Here is a 23,691-nt window from a genome sequence, read left to right on the forward strand (position 1 = left end):
TCAAAATAAAAAATTATAATTTGGTTTCGTTGGACATATAAAAATAAAATACTAGATTATAAAAGAAGGATGTGTTAACCTACTAATCATATTCTCAAATTTTGTTTTTCTATTTATTTCGAAGGTTTATTAAATTTTAATTATCTTTATTCTATAATAATTGTAAAGGTTTTGATAAAGTTGAATAACTAATTGTTTATTAAAAAATTTTATCAAATATAATTACGTATATGTACTTTAAAAAAGAAATACAATTTGATTTAATTTAAAAATAACACAAACCACAACTCAAACAAAAAACTGTATTTAAAAAATTTATTAACTCAAACTATACCATTTTATAAAAAAAATTAAATTATAATTTTTAAATGATTTATTTTAATTTTATAATTTAAATCTAATTATATATATTCTTATTTTCTTATAACAAATCATAATTATTTTCTTAATTAATACAATTTAATAATTATGCGGACAACCTAGTTCCGATGGGATTACTGCTTACAAAAAATGCGATAGCAGGAAGGCATGGATGGCCCATTAAAGGTTCTTTTTTCTTTGCTCTTTTTAAAATTAAGGACTTAACAGTTGAAGTGTGGAATGTTAGGTGATCATGGAAACAACAAATTGTAGGGCTCTATATGTATTCGCATCATCACCATAACTAAGATCAAACACCTGAAAATTTTCACTATCTTAATCTTACCTTCATTCCGATCTACCAATTCTCTTCTTCAATGTCATCAATCGACTCCCAAGTTGCCAAAGAGCTTCGCTTCTTCCGAGTTTACAAGGACGGACGCATCGAGTTGTTCCGTCCACACTGGGACAAGATCCCACCCTGCGATGACCCCATCACCGGAGTCCGTTCCAAAGACGTTACCATCTCCTCCGACCCTCCCGTATCCGCCCGTATTTTTATCCCTAAACTCACAAGCCCCACGCACAAGTTTCCTCTCTTACTCTACATCCACGGCGGTGGCTTCTGCATGCTCTCTCCCTTTTCTCCACAATACCACAACTTCTGTAGCACCGTTTCAGCACAAGCAGGCGTCATAGTCGTCTCCGTCGAGTACGGACTCTTCCCGACCCGACCTATTCCCGCTTGTTACGATGACTCATGGGCCGCACTCCAGTGGGTGGCGTCTCACGTCAGTGGAAATGGACCTGAGCCTTGGTTGAACCATCATGCCGATTTCAGCAAACTTCATATCGGAGGAGACAGTGCAGGAGGGAATATCTCGCATACTTTGGCGTTCCGGGTGGGGTCAATTGGGTTAACGGGTGTGAAAGTAGATGGTGTGATTTTAGTTCATCCGTATTTTGGTGGGACGGAAGATGATGAAACGTGGTTGTTTATGAATCCAACCAACGGTGGGTTGCAGGATCCTCGGCTGAAACCGCCGGCGGATGATCTGAATAAGCTTGGGTGTGAAAGAGTACTGATATTCGTGGCTGAGAAAGATCATTTGTATACTCCGGGAAAAGAATACTATGAAGAATTGAAGAAAAGTGGATGGGGAGGGAAAGTTGAGTTGGTTGAAAATCATGGGGAAGAACATTGCTTCCATTTGCACGGTCCCAAATACGAAAAAGCTGTGGAGTTAACCAACAAGTTTGTTTCATTTATCAAACAAGCTTAGATCTCGTTATTGCAATAAATTTAAAAAAAATGCGACTTTTTTTTTTTTTTTCAATGGAACTGGATGATTCAGCTCTAAAGTTAGTCGTGTAAAATTTTTTTGATGAAAAAAATTAAAAAACTATTTAAGTAGACAATTATAAGAGATAAAACTAATTAAAAGGAATAATAAAATAAGTTTAACCATTAAAACATTTATTCAAAATACTTCCGATCAACCAAGTCAAATCAATTACATTACATGAGAAGTTGCTTGACACTGGGATGGCAACAGGGAGGGACGGATAGGAGATTTTAATTTGTGATAAAGAGAGGATATCAATCTTTGTCGTTGTCCCCATAGAAAATATAAATCCATGTTCTCGTCTTCATAGGAGATATCAATTTTTGTCTCTGATCTGTCTCCGTTATGAGAATAACAAAGAATTTTCATCCCCTCTCCGCAAGGGAAAATCCCCTTCCCATCCCCTCCCCTCCCCTCCCCTCCCCTCCTCTCCCCGTGCTCGTAGAGAAAAATCTCTTGCTTGTCCGAGCGACTAAAAATCTTCTCCCTGTACCCATAAATATAAATTTTAATTCTTTCATGTTTTTTAATAGATAAAATAAATCATATTTTCACAAAATATCATTTGATACAAAAGGTATAAAATATTCACTTGTTACTTTAGTTCGAATACAAAGTTTTCACAAAATTTAACAATATGCAATAATCAATCTCTTCATTAGTAGCTTTTCATATTGATATCTTCTTTAATTCTTCATATTGATACAAAACAACATTTTAAAAACTAACCTGCAATAATTAATTTCAAAAACAAAATTAATTTAAAAGTAGTTTATATAGGAAATATCAGTGAATTTGTAATTAAAAATATAAAACTAATTAAAATATATTGAAAAATCGAAATCCACTTACATGCCAAACATCAAGGTTGGACAATGAAACTCAAGTCCATGTCATCAATTATCAACTACAACACATGCAAAAAAATAGATAATAAATTCTTACAATGTTTTAAAAACCAATGCTTCATATTCCACTTGAAAATAAAATTAATTATTTGATTTGATTTGAGAGATTAATGAAAAATACTTACTATCTTTTGAATCATTATTATTGTAGATTATTGAACATGACTTTTCACCTTTTAAGAAAATAAAAAAAAAAATTAAGGACTAACAAAACTTAATAATTATTAACTTTATATTAAAGTAGATAAAAAATTATTTTATTACCTTTTAGGTCAACCTATAACCAATTTTGAGAATACATCAATGCCTTCAATGTACCTTAATAAAGTCTATTGCAATGTGGACTTACTACCTTTCCAACAGGTTAAATGCAGACTTAGACCCAACAGTAAAGACTAGAATAGCAAGAATATATCGAGCAATCTTCTGCAAGGTTGGATATTTAGACCTATTTAACTTCCACCAAGTCAATATATCAATGTCTGAACTCCTAGGTAAAAGTTGCTCCTCTAATTAACATTCCAATTCAAACTTTCTTAAGATATTACTTGATTTTTATTTAATAAACATATCAAAATCTGCTAGGTACTCCTCATCACCACAAAAACTAGATTGAGAAGAATATAACTCAAACAAAGTTTGACTTGTACTATTTATACGCTCAAATTGATATTTATAAAGCAAATCATGATAATACTATTGAATTCTAATTATTTCGTTTTTGTCATCATCTCCATATATCAAAAGAAAGAAATAATCTAACAATTTTATTTTGAATCTAGGGTCTAAAACAATGACCACCCCCATAACACCATGAATCACACTCCAATATTTGTTAAATTTTTCAATCATTTGTGCAGTCATCTTTTTTATCATGACATTCTCACACATAAGTCATTTTGTCAAATGAATTTTGATTTGACAAATTTTAAGAAAATATTTATTTGCGGTCGGAAATTTAGTGTTAGAGAATAGTAGAGTAACATTCTAAAATATTTTCAATTTTCCACAAATATCTTGTGCTAAGTCCCACTTTTTCTCCATTGGTAAACATTTATATTATGGCTCTCACAAAGCTTTAACCAACAAAAAACTTATTTATAAATCAAAGCAGTGTTACGCATAAGAGAAGTTGAGTTCCAACGAGTCTTACAATCAAGAGATAACTTTTTTGTACTTTGAATGCCCAACTGATTGACTGTTCTATCAAAATTTTCCCCCCTTTTGGGTGATGCTCTCCAAAAGGCAACACTTTCTCGAATCTTTGTAATTTCATCACTAATTATAGATAAACCATATTAAACAATTAAATTGAGAATGTAAGCACAACAACACATATGAAACAATGAACCATAAAACATAAATGATGAACGTGGTAATTTATTTAAGATATCATTAATAATTGCATCATTAGTGGAACAATTGTCCACAATCAATGTGGACAACTTTCTATATATTTTACTCATAAAAACAACTGACCAACATCTTAGAAATCACATTTTTTCGTATACCTACAATTCAAATAGAAAATTGTTTAATATATATATATACATATATATATATATATATATATATATATATATATATATATATATATATATATATATATTAAAAGACATAAAACATAAAAAAAAATTACCTTATAAGCCTTTTTTATAACTTCCATTTGTTATTGATGAAGTGGACTGTAATAGTCATGTATCCTTTATTTTGGTTGTTTGCAGTCCACAAATCACAAGTGATTGTAATTTTCCTTAAATTTTTGTTTAACAATTTCATTATCTTACCCTTTTCAACATCATAAATATTCATTATATCCTTTTTAACGGTGTTTCTAGAGACCATCTTGAACAAAGGTTGAATGATGTTGTAAAATCTCTAGAACCCACAATAATTTATCATGCTTAAAGGATATTCATGTAGTATAATAATATTTGCAAGGTCTTTTCTACTTGTCTTTTGATTAAATTGACAAATGGATAATGTTAATTTATTATTCTCTCTATGAGATCTCACAAGCAACTTTGTGCTACATCTTGATATTTTCTCTTCAGACAAATTTTATGATGATCATGTAAATGTCTGGTGCCATTTTTTCCCTCACTTACCAATTGTTTGAGAGTTGTCAAGTGCATTTTGAAGAGGGCTTGAACAAGGACTATCCATCTCCTGACTTAATTTATTACTTTTATCAACAGACAATTGCATTTAATTACTTCCTACTGGAGTTGCAGTATGATAACCACTTTCAAAATATGTGAATTTTTTAAAGGATTGAGAATTTTGCATGTTAACATCTTTAATGTTTTTTTTTTTATTAACCAAAAAGTTTTCAGTAGACATTCTTATCAAATAGTCCAAAATTTAGAATACAAGTTAATATAGAACACAAATATTAAAACTCATAATACAAGTTAAACTCAAAAGTGGCATATTCTTCTGTTAAATTCTAATGAAAGAAGAAAATATAGATATATCACTACAACTAGAGTATCTTCACCCTAATATTTTCTCAAATCTCTATGATTAAGTATATTCTTCATTTCATCATGTTTAAACAAGTAAAATATTAAAATTATCTGAAAAAGAATACTCTCTTGGAATGCACAATTGAAATCTTGAACAAGAACCTGTATTAGAAAAAATAAAATAATAATTTTTAGAAGGAAGAGAATTCATAATTTTATTATTAGAAACATGTATGAGATCTAAAAATAAAAACCATTCTATTAAATTCAAGGATGACATATATGCATCAATAGTTAATCAAGAAATTAAAATTTCAAGTTTCCTTCAAAGCCTACCAATTAATGTGCAAATAATTAGAGCTTGTCTACTCAATCTAACATCAATTAATCTAACATCAAGTTTTCTACACAATCTAACATCAACTAACATTAGCTTTTCTGCACAATCTAATATCAGTTTACAATAACATCATATATTGTTACAAATAATCTAACATCAGCCTTTTTATACAATTAATAAACAATACAAAAGCTTCAATAGCTTGAACATAAAAACTTAACTATAAACATGTGAGGTGCAAGGTAGGTAGACTTACAAAAGTAAACATTAAAAACATGATATTAAAGGAAGTTCACACATGTTTTGCCACTAAATTAGCAAAAGTAACGATAATATAAATATTATCCTCTCTCTATAAAACAAACAATTTTGGATGATGATAAGTAATGTCTTGTTTTTTTCGATTTTCGCCAAAAGCTATAGCTTCTGGAAATGGAGGAAACCTATTATAATAATAGTTATTTTACAAACATGTTGATCAAATTTGAAACAACATAAATCAACCACATAAATTAGTTTTAATCTTAAAAAAAAAATCAAAATGTGAAAACTTTACTTACACTAAAACTAAGTTTGGAAAATCTGGGTAAGACACAAAGGTTCTTTTGTCAGCACTTGAACTCCAACACCTCTCAGTGTTGTGACATGCAACTGTCACTAGCAAATGGCAAGGAATCTCACAATATGAGAAAAACCTAGCAAGATAACTATCTTATACTTAAAATAGAAAATCAAGTTAACTATAAACACTTAAATAGGGTGCAAATACAACTAGATAAAAATATAATCATCACAGGAAACTATGTAATGCATTGTGCGAATCTCACCAATTATACATTTAGTTTCCCCAAATATTTTCAGCAATGGATAATAAAATCCTAAAAACAAAAAAATAATAATGGAAAGATAAAAACAGCTTTACCATAACATATCAATGGTAAATGTAGCAATAAATCATTGTGAAATACTTTCCATAGGATAAAAAAACTTTGACTAGGTGTTGACAGTGAAGTGAAATATGGAAGAAAAATGAAATCTAGATTTAGGGTTAAAATATGAGTGACAATTTTGTAATAAAAATTACTAAGGTTATAGTTGTTAGTAAATATGTATTTGATTTAAGGTAATTTTGTAATAACTTTAAATTCTTTATATATATATTAGATTTAGAGGGTGGGATGAAAACATATAACATTGATCTTTTTCCTTTGATCGATAATATATCAACTTCACCAAATTGAGAAACAATTCTACATGAATTATGTCATAATTGTGATGAACCTAACTGAGAAAAAAGGTGTACACATAACATTTATCTTGTTTGATATTTAACCCCAAAGAGGATTATATTTTGTTGGGAAATCTTGAGTCTGGTTATATTCTTTTTGCAACTTGTAAGATGGTACCTCAATTCAAATATTTTTACAATAAATAAAACAAATTCCTTTGATATTAGGGTAAAAAAATTATATATTTATTTAAATAATGAAATTATGTACACAATTGTATGCACACATAACGATGTGTTATCATGTGATTGAATGTTATTTTATTTTTAATTTTCAATTATCAAATTACATAATGATATATCATTATTTATATATAAAAGTTATGTATATAACACTACTCTTATTTAAAAAATTGCATATCTCATCTAGAGTTCACATGATATTTGCTGTATTATTCACATGATTCATCCATGAATAAAGTTACCATGTTTTTTACGTTGAATTTCAATATGTATCCGCAAGGATTATATCATTTTACAATTTTGTAATTTTTACTATTAATATATTAGAGAAAATTACTTTTTTACCAGAGTTTCAAATATAATTTAGGAGGAGATAATCTAAATATAATAAAATTATGTATATATATTTTAAGTATATAAATAGGTATACACTTAATATGTATTATTATGTGATTAGGTGAATTTAAATTAAGAACAAAATAATATTCAATCATATGATGATACTTATAATTATAGAGCAATATTATGTGTATCCACTTTAGGTACACAAATGTATACACACTCATATGTGTCATCATATGATTGATTATTGTTTTATTCTTAATTCAAAATCATCCAATCACATGATGACATATATAAATGTGTACACATTTGTGTATCCAAAGTGGGTACACATAGTTTTATTGATAATTATATACCTAATTATATAGTTGAAATAGATACATATAATATTATTTATTTAAATAATAATATATCTCAATCAAAATTAGAATAATTTATTGTAAATACAATCTAAAATGCCTTATTATCTATACCAAATTTGAATAGATATGGTTCCTTATAAATCAATAACCTTCTATATATATTTGTTAGGTGTGAAGAAATTAGGTGAATATCAAAGTCAAGATTTTCGTTCACATTAAACAAATTTTTGTATTCTGTTCATGTCCTTTAAATTTTGAAAATATGAGCAAAATGCTAATCTATAAAATTTTTGTGGTTGTATTTATATAGCCGGCAGGGTTTACAACTTCTCTATATGACAAGAATCCTTCTGCTTCTTCAATGGCAGAATTAAGAGACTCCCAAATAGCTTTAAAGTTTCGGTTTTTTCAAGTCTATCAAAATGGCCGCATCCAGTTATTTCGGTCTCACTGGGACAAGATTCCACCGTACGATGACCCCATTACCGGCGTCCGATCAAAAGACGTAACCATCTCATCAGACCCTCCTGTATCCGCCCGTATTTTCATGCCTAATCTCAGAAACCCAAACCACAAGTTCCCTCTTTTATTCTACATTCATGGCGGCGGCTTCTCCATGATGTCTGCCTTTTCTAAAGAATACCATCACTTCTGCAGCAGAGTTTCAGCTCAAGCTAACGTCATCGTCGTGTCGGTCGAGTACGGACTCTTCCCGGAGAGACGCTTGCCCGCTTGTTATGAAGACTCATGGGCTGCGCTTCAGTGGGTGGCATCTCACGTAAATGGAAACGGACCCGAGCCTTGGCTAAACAATCATGTTACTTTCAATAAAGTTTTCTTCGGTGGAGATAGCGCAGGCGGGAATATCTCACATACTTTGGTGTATCGGGTCGGGGCAATCGGGTTACCGGGTGTGAGAGTTGATGGGGTGATTCTAATTCATCCATTTTTTGGTGGGACGGAAGACGATGAGATGTGGCTATTCATGAATCCGATTCACGGTGGGTTGCAAGATCCGAAACTGAATCCGCCGGCAGAAAATCTGGCTAAGCTTGGGTGTGAGAGAGTGTTGATATTCGTGGCTGAGAAAGACTATCTGAAAGTTGCAGGTAAAAATTACTATGAAGAATTGAAGAAAAGTGGATGGAGAGGCAGAGTTGAGCTTGTTGAAAATCATGGCCAACATCATTGCTTCCATTTGCGCCACTCTGCATACGAAGAGGCGGTGGAGTTGACCAATAAAGTTGTTTCATTTCTAAAAGCAGATTGGTAGATTAATGTACCAGCCAGCTCAATGTTAATTTGGTAGTCTCAGCCTCGTGAAGAATCTTTCTAAAAAACTTTGTCGTATTAATATCGGCATCTACCCAATCATCTGTCAACCATTCAGAAATACAGAATTATTTTATTTTAATTCTAATATAATTATAATAAGGGTAGGGAGTTATTTTTCATCTAAATTTTAGTCTAATTTTTATAAGATATTTGTAATTATTTAAAATTTTAAAAATTTATTTATAAACGAATTTTTTATTAAAGACAAGGGTAAAATACTTATTTTACTATTAAACTTATAACCCTTAAAAATTTATATCATTCTCCCCTTAGTTTATAAAATTAATAATTTTCTCCAAAATAAAATTTTAAAAAATTATAATTTCTTCCTAGAGTTTCAATTTTTTAGGTGAGCCATTGATTCATTGAATTCTGATGACTCAATGACGGCAAAGAAGCATCTATAAGCACATCATCATCTAGATTGACGTTTTTGAAGGATAAAACATCGATCTGGATGATGCATCGTCGTCTAGAAGCATTGACGCTTTTGGATGACACTTTGTTGTCTAAAGGCATTGATCTGGATAATGATGTGTCATCCAGAAGCATCGATCTAGATGATGATGTGTTGTCCAGAATATCAACATTTCTGGATGCTTCTCAGTTATTGTTGAGGCAATTGGGTTGGGCCAAATGGAGGCCCAATCCAAGGTAAGAGAAATGGGTTCAACCCGACAATGTAGCATGTTGGATCCATACGCGTTCTAAATTGGGTTGTAAACATAAGTGTTAGATCTATAGGTTGCACTATTTATAATATTTAAAAACAATTATAATATAATATAATTAATTAATTAATTATAATATAAAAAATTATAAATATTTATGAAAAATAAAAATTTTACACTTAAAAAAATAAATTTGAATCCTTTGGATCAATTTGACTTGAAAAACGCCGTCCTCCCTGTTATGGCCGTGGAAAAATAGCCATTCGGCACTTTGTCTTATGAATAAAATATTGAAAAAGAATTTTAAACTAAAAAATTTAAACAAAGACTTATAGATGGCAAATGTTGAAAGTTTGATGAGCGTAAATATAAAACGTTTTCTAGAAGAGCACTCCCTGATCTGGCTTCCACTGAATCATTACAGTAAACCTACTTTCTCCATCTTCAATGGCGTCAACTGACTCTGAAATCGTCAAGGAGTTTCGGTTCTTCCGAGTTTACGAGGACAGTCGAGTGCAGTTAACATTTCCACCCTTCCTCAAGGCCACTGTTCCACCGTCCGATGATCCCGTCACCGGCGTCCGATCAAAAGACGTAACGATCTCATCAGAACCTCTTGTATCCGCCCGTATATTTGTCCCCAAACTCACGGACCCTAAACAAAAGTTCCCTCTTTTATTCTACGTTCACGGCGGTGGCTTCTGTATGATGTCCGCCTTTGCTCCAGGTTACCATGACTTCTGTCGCACCATTTCAGCCCAAGCTGGGGCCATTGTTGTTTCTGTGGAGTACGGTCTCTTCCCGGATCGACCCATACCCGCTTGTTACGAAGACTCATGGGTTGCACTCCAGTGGGTGGCCTCCCACGTTGGTGGAAATGGACCTGAACCTTGGCTGAACGATCACGTTGATTTTGGTAAAGTTTTCATCGGTGGAGACAGTGCTGGAGGAAATATCTCGCATACTTTGGCGTTCCGGGTCGGGTCCATCGGGTTACCAGGAGTTAAAGTTGTTGGGGTGATTTTTATCCATCCTTATTTCGGCGGGACTGAAGACGATGAGATGTGGCTGTTTATGAATCCAAGTAACAGCGGGTTGCAGGATCCGAGGATGAAGCCACCCGTAGAGGATTTGGGAAAGCTCGGGTGTGAGAGATTGTTGATATTTGTGGCGGAGAAAGACCATTTGTATACTCCGGGGAAAGATTATTATGAAGATTTGAAGAAAAGTGAATGGGGTGGAAAAGTTGAGCTCATTGAGAATCATGGTGAAGAGCACGTCTTCCATATGCGTAATCCCAAATGTGAAAAAGCGGCGGAATTGATGGGTAAGATTGTTTCATTTATCAAAGAAGATTAGTCTCAAATTAGTTTGATAATTTGTCGGGTTATCTTCCAGTTTGTTGTGTAATAATAACTCAAGTATGTATTATGACTTGTCTACCTGTTTTAGAATAAATGGTTCGTCTCCCCTATAAATAACAGCTTCGGCCCTAATTTAAGATCTTCAATCTGTTCTAACTCTGGTGAAGAAGAAATTTTTCAATAAAATAGGGAAAGAGGCGAGGGCAAACAACATGGAAATATATGTGTTTCATTCCCATTTTGCCTGGTCTCATCTCTATCCCTATGTTTACTTTTTATATTAATATAATTGTTTATTTTTATTGTATATATTTATGTAATTAATATAAAATATTTATGATATTTAAAATTATAAATTGATTTTAATTAATTTTATTATTTAACATATTTATATTTTATTTAAAGAATATATTTATAAAAAAAAAGAAAGAAAGGGATTTTTCATAGAGAAAAGACAGAAAATTTTTGACATTTTGATAGTGGAGATGACCAGACTAAAGATGGGATTGATACATCCTCCCGTCCCTCTCTACTGCCATCTCCACTCTCCTCGCTGCTGTGAAAAAAGTTTGGCTCCACTGATGACGATGATTTGTTTTGTTGTCTATATAAAATTATAGACACTAATAAGACTTATGAATGTTAGCGTTGAATGTTGGGTGATGATAATTAGTTCATCCGCGTGCTCCCACCACACCTACAAAATGTTTCCTTCATCTTCTTTAGAAGATAAGACTTCCCATCTTATTACCCTCTCTATCTTCAATGGCATCAACCGACTCCCAAATCGACAAAGAGTTTCCGTTCTTCCGAGTTTTCAAGGATGGCAGAATCCAGTTATTCGAGCCACCTTGTCCCAAGGTTCCACCGTCCGATGATCCCATCACCGGTGTCCGATCCAAAGACGTTACCATCTCATCAGAACCTCCTGTTTCTGCCCGTATTTTCATACCTACGCTTTCCCAACCCAAGCAAAAGGTCCCTCTTTTATTCTTAGTACACGGCGGAGGCTTCTGCATGATGTCCGCTTTTGCTCCACGGTACCATCTCTTTTGTAACACCGTTTCAGCCCAAGCTGGAGCCATCATAGTTTCCGTGGAGTACGGACTCTTCCCGGACCGACCCATACCCGCTTGTTACGAAGACTCATGGGCTGCACTCCAGTGGGTGGCCTCCCACGTTGGTGGAAATGGTCCTGAACCTTGGCTGAACGACCATGCTGATTTCAGCAAAGTTTTCATCAGTGGAGTCAGCGCCGGAGGTAATATATCGCATACTTTGGCCTTCCGGGTCGGGACGATCGGGTTACCCGGTGTAAAGGTTGTTGGGGTGATTTTGGTTCATCCATATTTTGGTGGGACGGGAGATGATGCAATGTGGCTGTTCATGTGTCCGAATAACGGTGGGTTGCAGGATCCTAGGTTGAAACCTCCGGCAGAGGATCTGGCCAAGCTTGGCTGTGAGAGAGTGTTGATATTTGTAGCAGAGAAAGATCATTTGAATATTGTGGGAAAAAATTACGGCGAAGATTTGAAGAAAAGTGGATGGGGTGGAAGAGTTGAGGTGTTTGAGAGTTACGGCGAAGAGCATACTTTCAATCTGCGTAATCCCAAATCTGACAAGGCTGTGGAGGTGACCAATAAGTTTGTTTCATTTCTTAGACAAAATTAGTCTGATAATTTTAAGAGCTGAAGTGTGCCTGTAATATAACAATAAAATTGATGAAATAAAATGTATTTTGAATAAAAACTTATGTTGGTTACTAGATTTTCTTAAAGATTGGTTTCGCTTGCTTTCTCTTTTATTTCTGTTTGTATTAAGGCCAAAGGACTTATTCCAATCCAAAATTTCTCTTTCCCCAAGTTTTTCATATTAATTTTTAAAAACTTAAACATTTACTTATTTATTAATTTTTATTATTATTTTTAGAGATAAAATGATAATTTTAAAATTTTATTTGAAAAAAATTAATTTACCCTTATTTCTCCCCTTAATTTTAAAAATTCATTTTAATTTCTAACTTAATTTATTTTTAGAGATCTATGCTACAATTGGAGCACTTCAACAAGATTTTTTGTGGTTTTTGTGTCGAAAAACCATTGAAAAGAGGGGGAGAGAACGTATTAGTGGTGGGGTTGATTATGTGCATGAGAGAATCATCGAGAAGAACGATCACCAGAAATAGGAAATAAATCTTTAGGGGTATAAGTGTAATGTTTTAAATTTTGAAAGGGATGACTGTTAACCTTAAAATATACAAACTCTAGGAATCTAAATGGTGGAGGTGAAAAAATAACTTTTTTAAAATTAAGTTATAAAAAAATTATTAATTTTTGAAATTGAGATGAAAAATAAAAAAAATTATTATTTCTTTAAATAAAATTTTAAAATAATAATTTTATCTCTAATAATAACAAAAGTTAATAAATTTGTGGATTTATGAATTTTTGAAAATTTATAAATAAAATCTTGATAAAAGAGGATACTTGAAGTGGGAATAATTCTATTGGCCTAGTTTTAATTAAAAAATTGAATTATCTAACACGTCTTACTTATGGCTTACAATTAAAAATCAAAATTTTTTGTTACTACGCCGTCTCGGAGTTTGACATTATCATTCCATTGCATGATAATTAAAACGCCAAAGGATTATTTCACCCCCAAGTTTTAATGTATTCTTAGAGTTATATTTATAGGGTTTGAAAAGCTCAAAGTTCTACTCATGAGTTAACTTCTGTTAAAAAAATTAAAGTTAAAATTATCATTTCATTAATTATATTTAAATAATATAAAATTTGTTATATTTTTTCTCTACAGTTTTAAAAACTAACAAATTTATTCATGTTTAAGGTTTTCTAACCTTCAAAAGTAACATTCTCCTATTTTCGTCCCCAAAACCTTGGGTTCATTTTCTAGAGGCTCTCTAGCTACCGAAGAAAGAGCTTCAACCCACTATCTTACCGGCCATCTCCACAGCTTCTAAATGATGTACCAAAGACTCATCTTTGTCGATTCCAGAAGAATTGACAAAGAAGCATCTTCGTCGTCTTTTCTTCCACTGGAGAGTGAAGATCTGGTAGCCGACAAATTATGGGTTGAAGCATTATCATCGGTTACCAGAGATGGTGGTCGAAGAATGTTTGGAAAATAATCTTTAGGTTTTTTTGGAGGGAGAGTGTTACCTTTGAAAGTTAGAAAACTTTAGGCAATGGTGAAGTTGTTAGTTTCTAAAACTGTGAGGAAAAAATATAATGAATTTTATATTTTTTTAATATAATTAATTAAAGGACGATTTTACCTTTACTTTTTTAACAGAAGTTAGCCCATAGATGAGATTTTCGGTTTTTCAAACTATGAGTGTGACTTTAACAATGCACTAAAACTTAGAGGTGAATAGTCCTTTGGCCTAATTAAAAATTAATGGAATGATTTTTTTTTTCAAATGACAGTTTTTCATTCTTAAATTTTTTTAAATGAGATTTTTCAATTTTTTCAAATTATATTTTTAAATTTTAAAATAAAAACACTATGAAGATAAAAAGCGTAACGGGGTGACCAATTTAAAAAAAAAACAAATCAATTATTTAAGTCAAAAAATTAATATTTAAAATATCTTCAGTTAAAACTTGAATTTATACATACATAGAAAATCTGCCGTTGAAATTAGCGGGTTGGGGTGGCCGGATTTGTAGTGGAGTTGTAAAATATAAAAAATAAACAGAATTAAAATTCATCTTTCTTCGATCTTCACTGCATCTAAAATTAAAACCCTAGCCGCAACTTCTCGTTCTCCTCCCTCACCAAACTGCTTCTTTTTTGTCAATCGCAAATTTCCCGAAACCCAACATCCATCACATTCTGTTCCTTTACTAAAGCAATTCAAGCTCTTGTTGGAACTCGTTGCAAACTCGATATCTGATAAGAAAATGAAAAGTCCATAAAACAAACTTTTAAGGAACACAGAGAACAATATTGTTTTAGAATTTTATTTGTGTTTGTCAGTTCTGAGATTTCTGAGCTGCTCCTTCAATCTGTGCACATGGCTTCTCTTTGTCTTCACTATTTCTCATCAGCATTATACAGAAGTTACAGCTTCAAAACCGCCATTCAAGTTAACTTATTAACACCCAAAACTTCTCTATCAAAAATGGCTTCTTCTGAATATTCATTCACTACTGGCACTAGAAGACCCGAGTGCAGAATTCATACTCATGCTCATTCATTCACATCTGACCATCGCCCAAATCCAATTGATCCGAATCAAATAGCTCACGAGTTTCGCTTCTTCAGAGTCTACAAAGACGGCCGGATCGAAAAGTTCCGGTCCACAGAAAAGATTCCTCCCTCGGATGACCCGATAACCGGGGTCCGAATCAAAGATGTCGAAATATCATCTCAACCCGCTGTTTCAGCTCGTATTTTCTTGCCCAAGATCCATGATTCGACACGGAAACTCCCGATTCTTTACCATGTCCATGGTGGTGGGTTTTGCTTCCAATCAGCTTTCTCTCCTCTCCATTCGAAGTATCTCACTCTGTTGACGGCTGAAGCAAATGTTATTACCGTATCGGTTGAATACGGGTTGTTCCCGGATAGACCCATACCCGCGTGTTATGAGGATTCATGGGCTGGGCTCCAGTGGCTGGCGGGTCATGTACATGGAAATGGACCCGAGCCATGGATCAATGATCATGCTGATTTCAGACGGGTTTTCATAGGTGGAGAGAGTGCTGGAGGGAACATCTCACATAATTTAGCTGTTCGGATCGGGTCACTCGGGTTACCGGGAGTGAACTTGGCAGGTATGGTTTTGGTGCATCCGTATTTTGGGGGGACAGATGATGATAAAATGTGGTTTTACATGTGTCCATCAAACGGTGGGCTGCAGGATCCGAGGCTGAAACCGAGTGCAGGGGATCTAGCAAGGCTGGGGAGTAAAAGGGTGCTGATGTTTGTGGCTGAAAAAGATCATTTAAATGTAGTCGGCAGAAATTATTACAAGGAATTGAAAGAAAGTGGGTGGGAAGGAAGTGTAGAGATTATAGAAAATGAAGGAGAAGACCATTGTTTTCATATGGAGAATTCAAGTAATGAGAAGGCTGTTGCTCTTATTCAGAGATTTGTCTCTTTTATGAAAGAAGAATAACGAAAGTAATTGTTGAGATGTTTTGGTTATTTCAGTTTGTGTATGGTTATGAGATTAGAGTTGTTTTTCAAGAAAAGAACAATGTGGGTGGATTCTCATTTTCAAATACCTGTTTCTTAATTAATGCCTTATTCATTTATATTATTATTACTACTAATCTATGCTCATTTTCTAAATTGTTTCCTTGTAAATTTCATCCCTTTGGGAAGTCAATTTAAAGAAGAATACAACTGATATAAAGATGTGAATCCCATTGAAGTCAGAATTATAGTCTCTTTGGTTCTGGAATAAAATTAATATGAGAAGTAGAATATATCATATACTAAATATAAATAAAAGGCCAAAGGACTTATTCCCACCCAAAGTATACTCTTTTTTTAGGTTTCCACTCCTTAACTTTGAAAATATTATTTATTCACCTATGTGCAGTTAACTTTGTTAGTTTTAAAGGCAAAATTATCATTTCATATACAATATTAAAAATAAACTAAAATTTTATTTTCTCTCCTTAACCCTAAAAACTAACAATTTCCTCCCTAGGTCAAGTTTTAAAAAATGACATTTCTCCCCTAGGGTTTAATTTTCAAACTTCGGTGTCATCTCTGACGCTATTGTCGACGATATTTCCCTTCAACAATCTCTCTCCTCTCACCTGAATGCCCGATCAACGTCTAATGAAGCTGAGGAGACAAAGACAAGATCTTTGTCTTCCTATTGAAGCTTTTCATCTCCCTACCTTCATTTGAAGCTGATTTGGCATCCAGATAAAAGGAGAGAGATCACCGGAGGGAGAGGAAGTGTTGAGAGAGAGAGACCACTGACAATGACACTAGCGATGACACTAGAGTTTGAAAACTAAATTCTAATTGTGGATGTTGATTCAATTAATGAAGATGAAGAAACTATAATGGCTAGGTGTAGTTGTCAGATTTTCAATCTTGTAAGGGATAGTAGGGGTGAGTTTGAAAGTTTTTAAATTTGTAGGGGAAGGCCTAAAAGCCAAAAAATATTGATGAATTTGGTATAAATACAAAATAGAAAGGACGAAGCTCAGGCCCGAAAAAATAAGGCTCGAGCCTAAAGATATCATGCTTGATTTCAATAGGTTTAATTGGCAAGCCTACTAATAAGTGATGATTATATTAGTTGCCAACCCTGGTAGTTTGAATATGGGTAGACACATGGCCGTGATTGATCAGCCCAAGCATCTTTTTACTTGAAGAGAATGTGCATGTGTTAAGCGGATACACTTGTCTAGATGACAAGAGATATCCATGCTCTTATGACACGAATTATGTACCCATAAATTGTTGATTCGTTAAAAATGCATAAAGAATTTGTCACATAACTACTTTTGTTACCGAAGCTACAATCATAAGAGATTAAATTCTCCCTACCTAACAAATCTGATCATTGATGTCATCAAATTAATTTTGGCCAAATGACTTATTTCCACCTAAAGATTACTCTTTTTCCATATTTTCATCTATTAATTTTTAAAAATCTAAATACTTATTATTCTGTTAGATTTTATTGTTATTATCAACAGTAAAATCATTATTTTAAGATTTTATTAAAAAATAAATGAATAAATATTTAAGCTTTTAAAGTTAATAAACGATAATTTAAAAAAAGAATAATCATTAGATGGAAATAAGTTTGGCCATTAATTTTTTATTCAATTTTTGAATATTACTCAAGTTTGCATGTTTGATAACACTATCGATTGATTTGACATTTATTCACAAAGAAATAATAACACAAGATCAATTGTACTACTTTTGGTAAATTACGATTAATGTGGGGTTTATATGAAAATTAGAATTCCGAGGTTGATAATTGAATATGGTGAAAAACTAGAAGTGTCCATAATTTTAGTTTATTTTGTCTTGAACAATTTGCATTTCATTGTCTAAATCATTCTTCATTTTGATGTGTGAATGGTACCGAGAATTTCTCAATTTCATTTGCAAAGTCATACATTGAAACTTTATTCCAAGACCCGTGTTCACTTGTCTAGACAACAAGTGATGATATATATTCTCTTATAACATGAGTTATCTATACATAAATTGTTAATTCGCTAAAAGTGCATAGAGAATTTGTCACATGACTTCCATTGTTATTGGAGCTACAATTATAAGGGAGTAAATTCTCTCCTGCATAACAAATCCCATCATTGGTGTCATCAAATTAATTTTGGCCAAAGGACTTATTCCCACCCAAAGATTATTCTTTTCCCAAATTTTTATCCGTTAACTTTCAAAAACTCAAATATTTACTAATATATTAAATTTTGCTATTATTGTTAGAGGTAAAATCATCATTTTATAATTTTATTTAAAAAATAATAATTTATACCCATTTCTCACTTTAGTTTTAAAAACTAATAATTTCTTCTTAACTTAAGTTTAAAAAGTTACTTGGTCACCCCCATTGTCTAGGTTCCTAGGGTTTTTATATTATAGGATTAATCATCACTCCTTTCAAAGTTTAAAACATTGCACTAAAATTTAGTCTCTCATTCTAATGACTATTTCTCCTTGTCATTCACTTCAAAGGCACCTTCTCTCCCTCTCTAATGGTTTTTGCATTGAAAAACCATTAGGGAGAGAGAGGAGGTGCTATTTGTGGGGTTGACAACACACTTGAGTGAATTGTTGAGAGTAACAATCAATGAAAAGAGGGAATACATTTTTGGGAGTATAAGTACAATATTTTGAACTTTGAGGAAAGTGGTTGTTAACCCTTAAATATGGAACCCTTAGGAATCCTAGATGTTAAGAATGAAAAAGTAACTTTTAAAAATTAAGTTATGAGAGAAATTGTTAATTTTAAAAATTAAGGTGGAAAATAGATATAAATTATTAATTTTTAAATAAAATCTAAAAATGATAATTTTTCCTCTAATAGTAATAATAAAATTTAATAGATGGATGGATACTTGCATTTTTAAAGTTAATAAATAAAAATATAGAAAAAGAATAATCTGTGGGTGAAAACAAGTTTGGCCATTAATTTTTTATTCAAAATTTGACTATTGTTCAATTTTGCAAATTTGATAACACTATCAATTGACTTGACATTTATGCACAGAGAAATAATGACATAAGCTCAGCTGTACTACTTTTGGTAGATTACAAATAATGTGGGGTTTATATGAAAATTGGAATTCTAAGGCAAATGTTTGAATGTGGTGAAAAACTAGAAGTGTTTGTAATTTTAGTTTATTTTGTCTTGAACAATTTGCATTTCATTCTCTAAATTATTATTCATTCTTATATGTGAATAGTGTGGAGCATTTCTCAGTTTCATTTGTAAAGTCATTTAGATTGAAACTTTATTCAAAGACAAGTGTTTACTTATATAGACAATGAGAGATATCTATTCTCTTATAACACGAATTATCTATACATAAATTATTACTCTGCTAAAGGTGCACAGAGAATTTGTCACATGACAACCATTGTTGTTGGAGCTAGAATTATAAGAGAGTAAATTCTCTCCCGCATAACAAATCTCATCATTGATGTCATCAAATTAATTTTGGCTAAAGGACTTATTCCCACCCAAAGATCATTCTTTTCCTAAATTTTCATCTGTAAACTTTCAAAAATTTAAATAACTATTTCTTTGTTTAGTTTTGAAAACTAATAATTTTCTTTTAAACTAAGTTTAAAAAGTTACTTTTTCATCCTCACCATCTAGATTCCTAGGGTTTCCATATTATAGGGTTAACCACCACCCCCTTTAAAGTTCAATATATTGCACTTATACTCTAAAAAATTCATTCCCTCTTTTTTATGACCATTCTTCTTGGTCATTCACTTTGGCAGCTCCTCCTCTCTCTCTTGATGGTTTTCACATCAAAAAACCATTAAGGAGGGAGAGGAGGTGTCATTTGTGAGGTTGATGACGCAATAAAGTAAATCCTTAAGAAAAACAATCGTAAAAAGAGGAAATAAATTTTTTAGGGTGAAAATATAATGTTTTGAACTTTAAGGAAGACGGCTGTTAACCCTAAAATATAAAAACCTAAAATGATTGGGGTAAAAAAGTAATTTTTCAAAATTAAAATAGGAGAAATATTGTTAGTTTTCGAAAATAAGACAAAAAAATGAATATAAATTATTATTTTTTAAATAAAATATCAAAATAATAATTTTATCTCCAATAATAATAATAAAATTTAAAAGATAAATAAATATTTGAGTTTTTAAAGTTAATCGATAAAAATTTAGAAAAGAATAATCTGTAGGTGAAAATAAATTTGGCTATTAATTTTTTATTCAAAGTCAGAATATTACTCAGTTCTGTACGTTTAATAACACTATCAATTGACTTGACATTTATTCACAAAGAAATAATGGCATAAGCCCAACCATACAACTTTTGGTAGATTACGGTCAATGTGGGGTTTTGATGAAAACTGGAATTCCAAGGCTTTACATCCCAAAACTCCATAACCGAAACCAGAAACTTCCTCAGCTGGATTGCTTCTCACGTTAATGGAAACTACCCTGAAGATTGGCTAAATTTTCTAGCTTAATGGACAGCTCTCAAATGGATCGCTTCTCATGTTAATGGAGATTGCCCTGAAGATTCCAAATTTTCTAGCTGACCTTCGCAAGGTGTATTTGACTGGTGAAAGACTTGACCCAAAAATGTCACACCACATGGGCTTGAGATATGGAAGACAGAAACTTGAAGGCCTCAAGCTCGCAGTTTATTAGTTTATGATCCAATTGTGAATTAGTTGGTTTAACTTATTATTAAATTATGTTGAATTTTTAAAATAGTTTAAAATTAACCAATAAATTTTGTTTAAAATTTTACAAAAAAACAAAATTAATTAAGATACCAGATTTATGATAATTAAATATATTATTTTTAAAGAGTGGTAATTATTCACATGATTTCAATTAAGCAATTAAATAAAAAGAAAATTATAATTTTGTAAGTCATTGTTTATAAAAAAAATTTTCAATAAATATGAGATACTTTTTTTCTTTTAATTTTATTTTTAAACTTATATTTTCTTTAGAGAGTTATAAAAATTCATCTAATCTAATTTAAAATAATTAAATTACTAAAAAACAATTAAATTTTCTAAAAATTATCAAAATTTTGGTTAAATCCAGTTCTGTCAATTTTGACTAGTTCATTTGGTTTATCAATTTTGATCAGGTTTGACTAAATTAATCAATAAAACATTTTTTAATGTTAATCAAACCAAACTTATATCTTATTTACAGTTTAATTCTTTAAACCGATCGATCTGGTTTTCAAAATAGTGTTTTTTATCCATATTTTGGTGGTAATGAGCCTATTGGCATCGAGGCTTAAGATTTAGAGAAAATAAAATTTATAGAGACAGTGTGGTGTTAAGCAATTTTGTACAAACCCAAAAATTTAGAATTCAAAAATCAAGAGAGCAAAATGGTTCAAAAATGCACTACGAGATTATTTTATTCACCAGTAAAGGAAATACAAACTCTAATTGAGAATTATGATGATGATATCAACATTGGGAAAATCACATTTTTATTGAAATTGGAGAGCTCAATACTATATAAACCTTGCACTAGAATCTATATTTTTTTAATGTATGATCAAATTTTTATACCTTGTATTTTGGATCCTAAAATACTGTCATACCTGTAGCATTGATGCCTATACAGATTGACTGTGTTTAGTTCCTTGCTAACCTTTAGTGAACAACACAATGCTAATGTCACCACCCGCTCTGCACGATTATGACTGGAAGACATGATAATGAGTTTGATATCAAATGATATAACTCTTGAAAGAACTATACCTCAAAAGTTAATTCAATCTCATAACTTTTGGAAATAACTCAATTGAAACCTTTTATTTATAACTCTCAACAAATTTTAAGTAATTCTTCCACCCCGAATTTAATACAGTTTGGTGTAATACATCGGTCGATAGATCCAAATAACACCCACCAGGTTAACTTAACAAAGCCTAATCAAGAGATATTTGTGAGTGTTATTTGAATCAATCAACTGATGTGTTACACCAAACTATACAAAATCGGAGGTGGAAAAATTACTTAAATCCGCTAAGAGTTATAAATCAGAGGTATTAACTGGGCTTACTCTGAAAAGTCTGAGATTGAACTAAATTTTGAGGCATGATTTTCCCAAGTTTCATTTGAGGTGATGAATTTCTCAAGCATACTGAATACAGAACAAAGAGACACCACCAAGACAATTACCATATGAAAAAACAATTGTAACTTGTCCTCCGTCCACAATTTCGAAGCCATTTTTACCTGTCTCCGCCAATCCAAAACAACCACCTTGTCCCCTCTAATTGGGTAGTAGAATTTTCCTGATTGAACTTTTCAAAGTTAAGTGTTCTAGATGGAAAGCATATTTTTCATAAATAATGGCATAACACTATCAATTGACTTGACATTTATTCATAAAAAAACCATTTTTTAATGTTAATCAAGCCAAACTTATATCTAATTTACTGTTTAATTAGTTAAACTGATCAATCTGGTTTTCAAAATAGTGTGTTTTATCTATAGTTTGGTGGTAATGAGCCTATTGGCGTCGAGGCTTAGAATTTAGAGAAAATAAAATTTACAGAGACGGTGTGGTGTTTAGCAATTTCGTACAAACCCAAAAGTTTAGAATTCAAAAATCAAGACAGCAAAATGGTTCAAAAATGTACTACAAGATTATTTCATTCATCAGTAAAGGAAATACAAACTCTAATTGAGAATTACGATGATGATATCAACTTTGAGAAAATCACCCTTTTATTGAGATTGAAGAGCTCAACACTATATAAACCCTGCACTAGAATCTATATTTTTTAATGTATGATCAAATTTTTATACCCTGTGTTTTGAATCCTAAAATACTGTCATACTTTGCTGCACCGATGCCTATACAAATTGACTATGCGTTAGCTTTTTGCTAACCTTTAGTGAACAATACAATGTCGATGTCACCACCCGCTCTACACGATTACGACTGGAAGACAGGATAATGAGTTTGATATCAAATGATATAAATCTTGAAAGAACTATACCTCAAAAACTAATTCAATCTCAGAACTTTTGGAAGTAACCCAGTTGAAATCTCTTATTTATAACTCTCAACGGATTTTAAGTAATTCTTCCACTCCGAATTTGATATAGTTTGGTGTAATACATCAGCCGATAGATCCAAATAACACCCACCAGGTTAACTTAACAAAGCCTACTCAAGAGGTATGTTTTGATGGGTGTTATTTGGATCTACCGACTGATGTGTTACACCAAACTATACAAAATCGGAGGTGAAAAAATTACTTAAATCCGCTGAGAGTTATAAATCAGAGGTATCAAGTGGACTTACTCTGAAAAGTCTGAGATTGAACTAAATTTTGAGGCATGATTTTCCCAAGTTTCATTTGAGGTGATGAATTTCTCAAGCATACTAAATACGGAAACAAAGAGACACCACCAAGACAAATACCATATGAAAAAAAATTGTAACTTGTCCTCCGTCCACAATTTCGAAGCCATTTTATACTTGTCTCCGCCAATCCAAAACAACC

The 23,691-nt window shown here is 32.0% G+C and overlaps 5 protein-coding genes across 5 annotated transcripts; all 5 read left to right on the plus strand.

Annotated features, from left to right (window-relative positions):
* Positions 1-635: 635 nt before the first annotated feature.
* On the plus strand, positions 636-1,691 carry LOC123213791 (2-hydroxyisoflavanone dehydratase-like). The gene has a single exon (XM_044633368.1). It carries the CDS (start codon positions 738-740, stop codon positions 1,641-1,643), a length of 906 nt encoding a protein of 301 aa, XP_044489303.1. The 5' UTR covers positions 636-737; the 3' UTR covers positions 1,644-1,691.
* A 6,100-nt stretch (positions 1,692-7,791) lies between these two features.
* LOC123213251 (2-hydroxyisoflavanone dehydratase-like) lies at positions 7,792-9,011 on the plus strand. Its single transcript, XM_044632644.1, has one exon. The coding sequence runs from the start codon at positions 7,959-7,961 to the stop codon at positions 8,868-8,870; it is 912 nt and encodes a 303-aa protein (XP_044488579.1). The 5' UTR covers positions 7,792-7,958; the 3' UTR covers positions 8,871-9,011.
* Positions 9,012-9,937: 926 nt separating this feature from the next.
* On the plus strand, positions 9,938-11,113 carry LOC123214027 (probable carboxylesterase 12). The gene has a single exon (XM_044633711.1). The coding sequence runs from the start codon at positions 10,051-10,053 to the stop codon at positions 10,960-10,962; it is 912 nt and encodes a 303-aa protein (XP_044489646.1). The 5' UTR covers positions 9,938-10,050; the 3' UTR covers positions 10,963-11,113.
* Positions 11,114-11,636: 523 nt separating this feature from the next.
* On the plus strand, positions 11,637-12,711 carry LOC123214028 (probable carboxylesterase 1). The gene has a single exon (XM_044633712.1). The coding sequence runs from the start codon at positions 11,733-11,735 to the stop codon at positions 12,636-12,638; it is 906 nt and encodes a 301-aa protein (XP_044489647.1). The 5' UTR covers positions 11,637-11,732; the 3' UTR covers positions 12,639-12,711.
* A 1,851-nt stretch (positions 12,712-14,562) lies between these two features.
* Positions 14,563-16,249, plus strand: LOC123213382 (2-hydroxyisoflavanone dehydratase-like). Its single transcript, XM_044632810.1, has one exon. It carries the CDS (start codon positions 15,007-15,009, stop codon positions 16,111-16,113), a length of 1,107 nt encoding a protein of 368 aa, XP_044488745.1. The 5' UTR covers positions 14,563-15,006; the 3' UTR covers positions 16,114-16,249.
* Positions 16,250-23,691: the final 7,442 nt, after the last annotated feature.

The sequence above is a fragment of the Mangifera indica genome, chromosome 4 (assembly GCF_011075055.1).
Source record: "Mangifera indica cultivar Alphonso chromosome 4, CATAS_Mindica_2.1, whole genome shotgun sequence".
Lineage (NCBI taxonomy): Eukaryota > Viridiplantae > Streptophyta > Magnoliopsida > Sapindales > Anacardiaceae > Mangifera > Mangifera indica.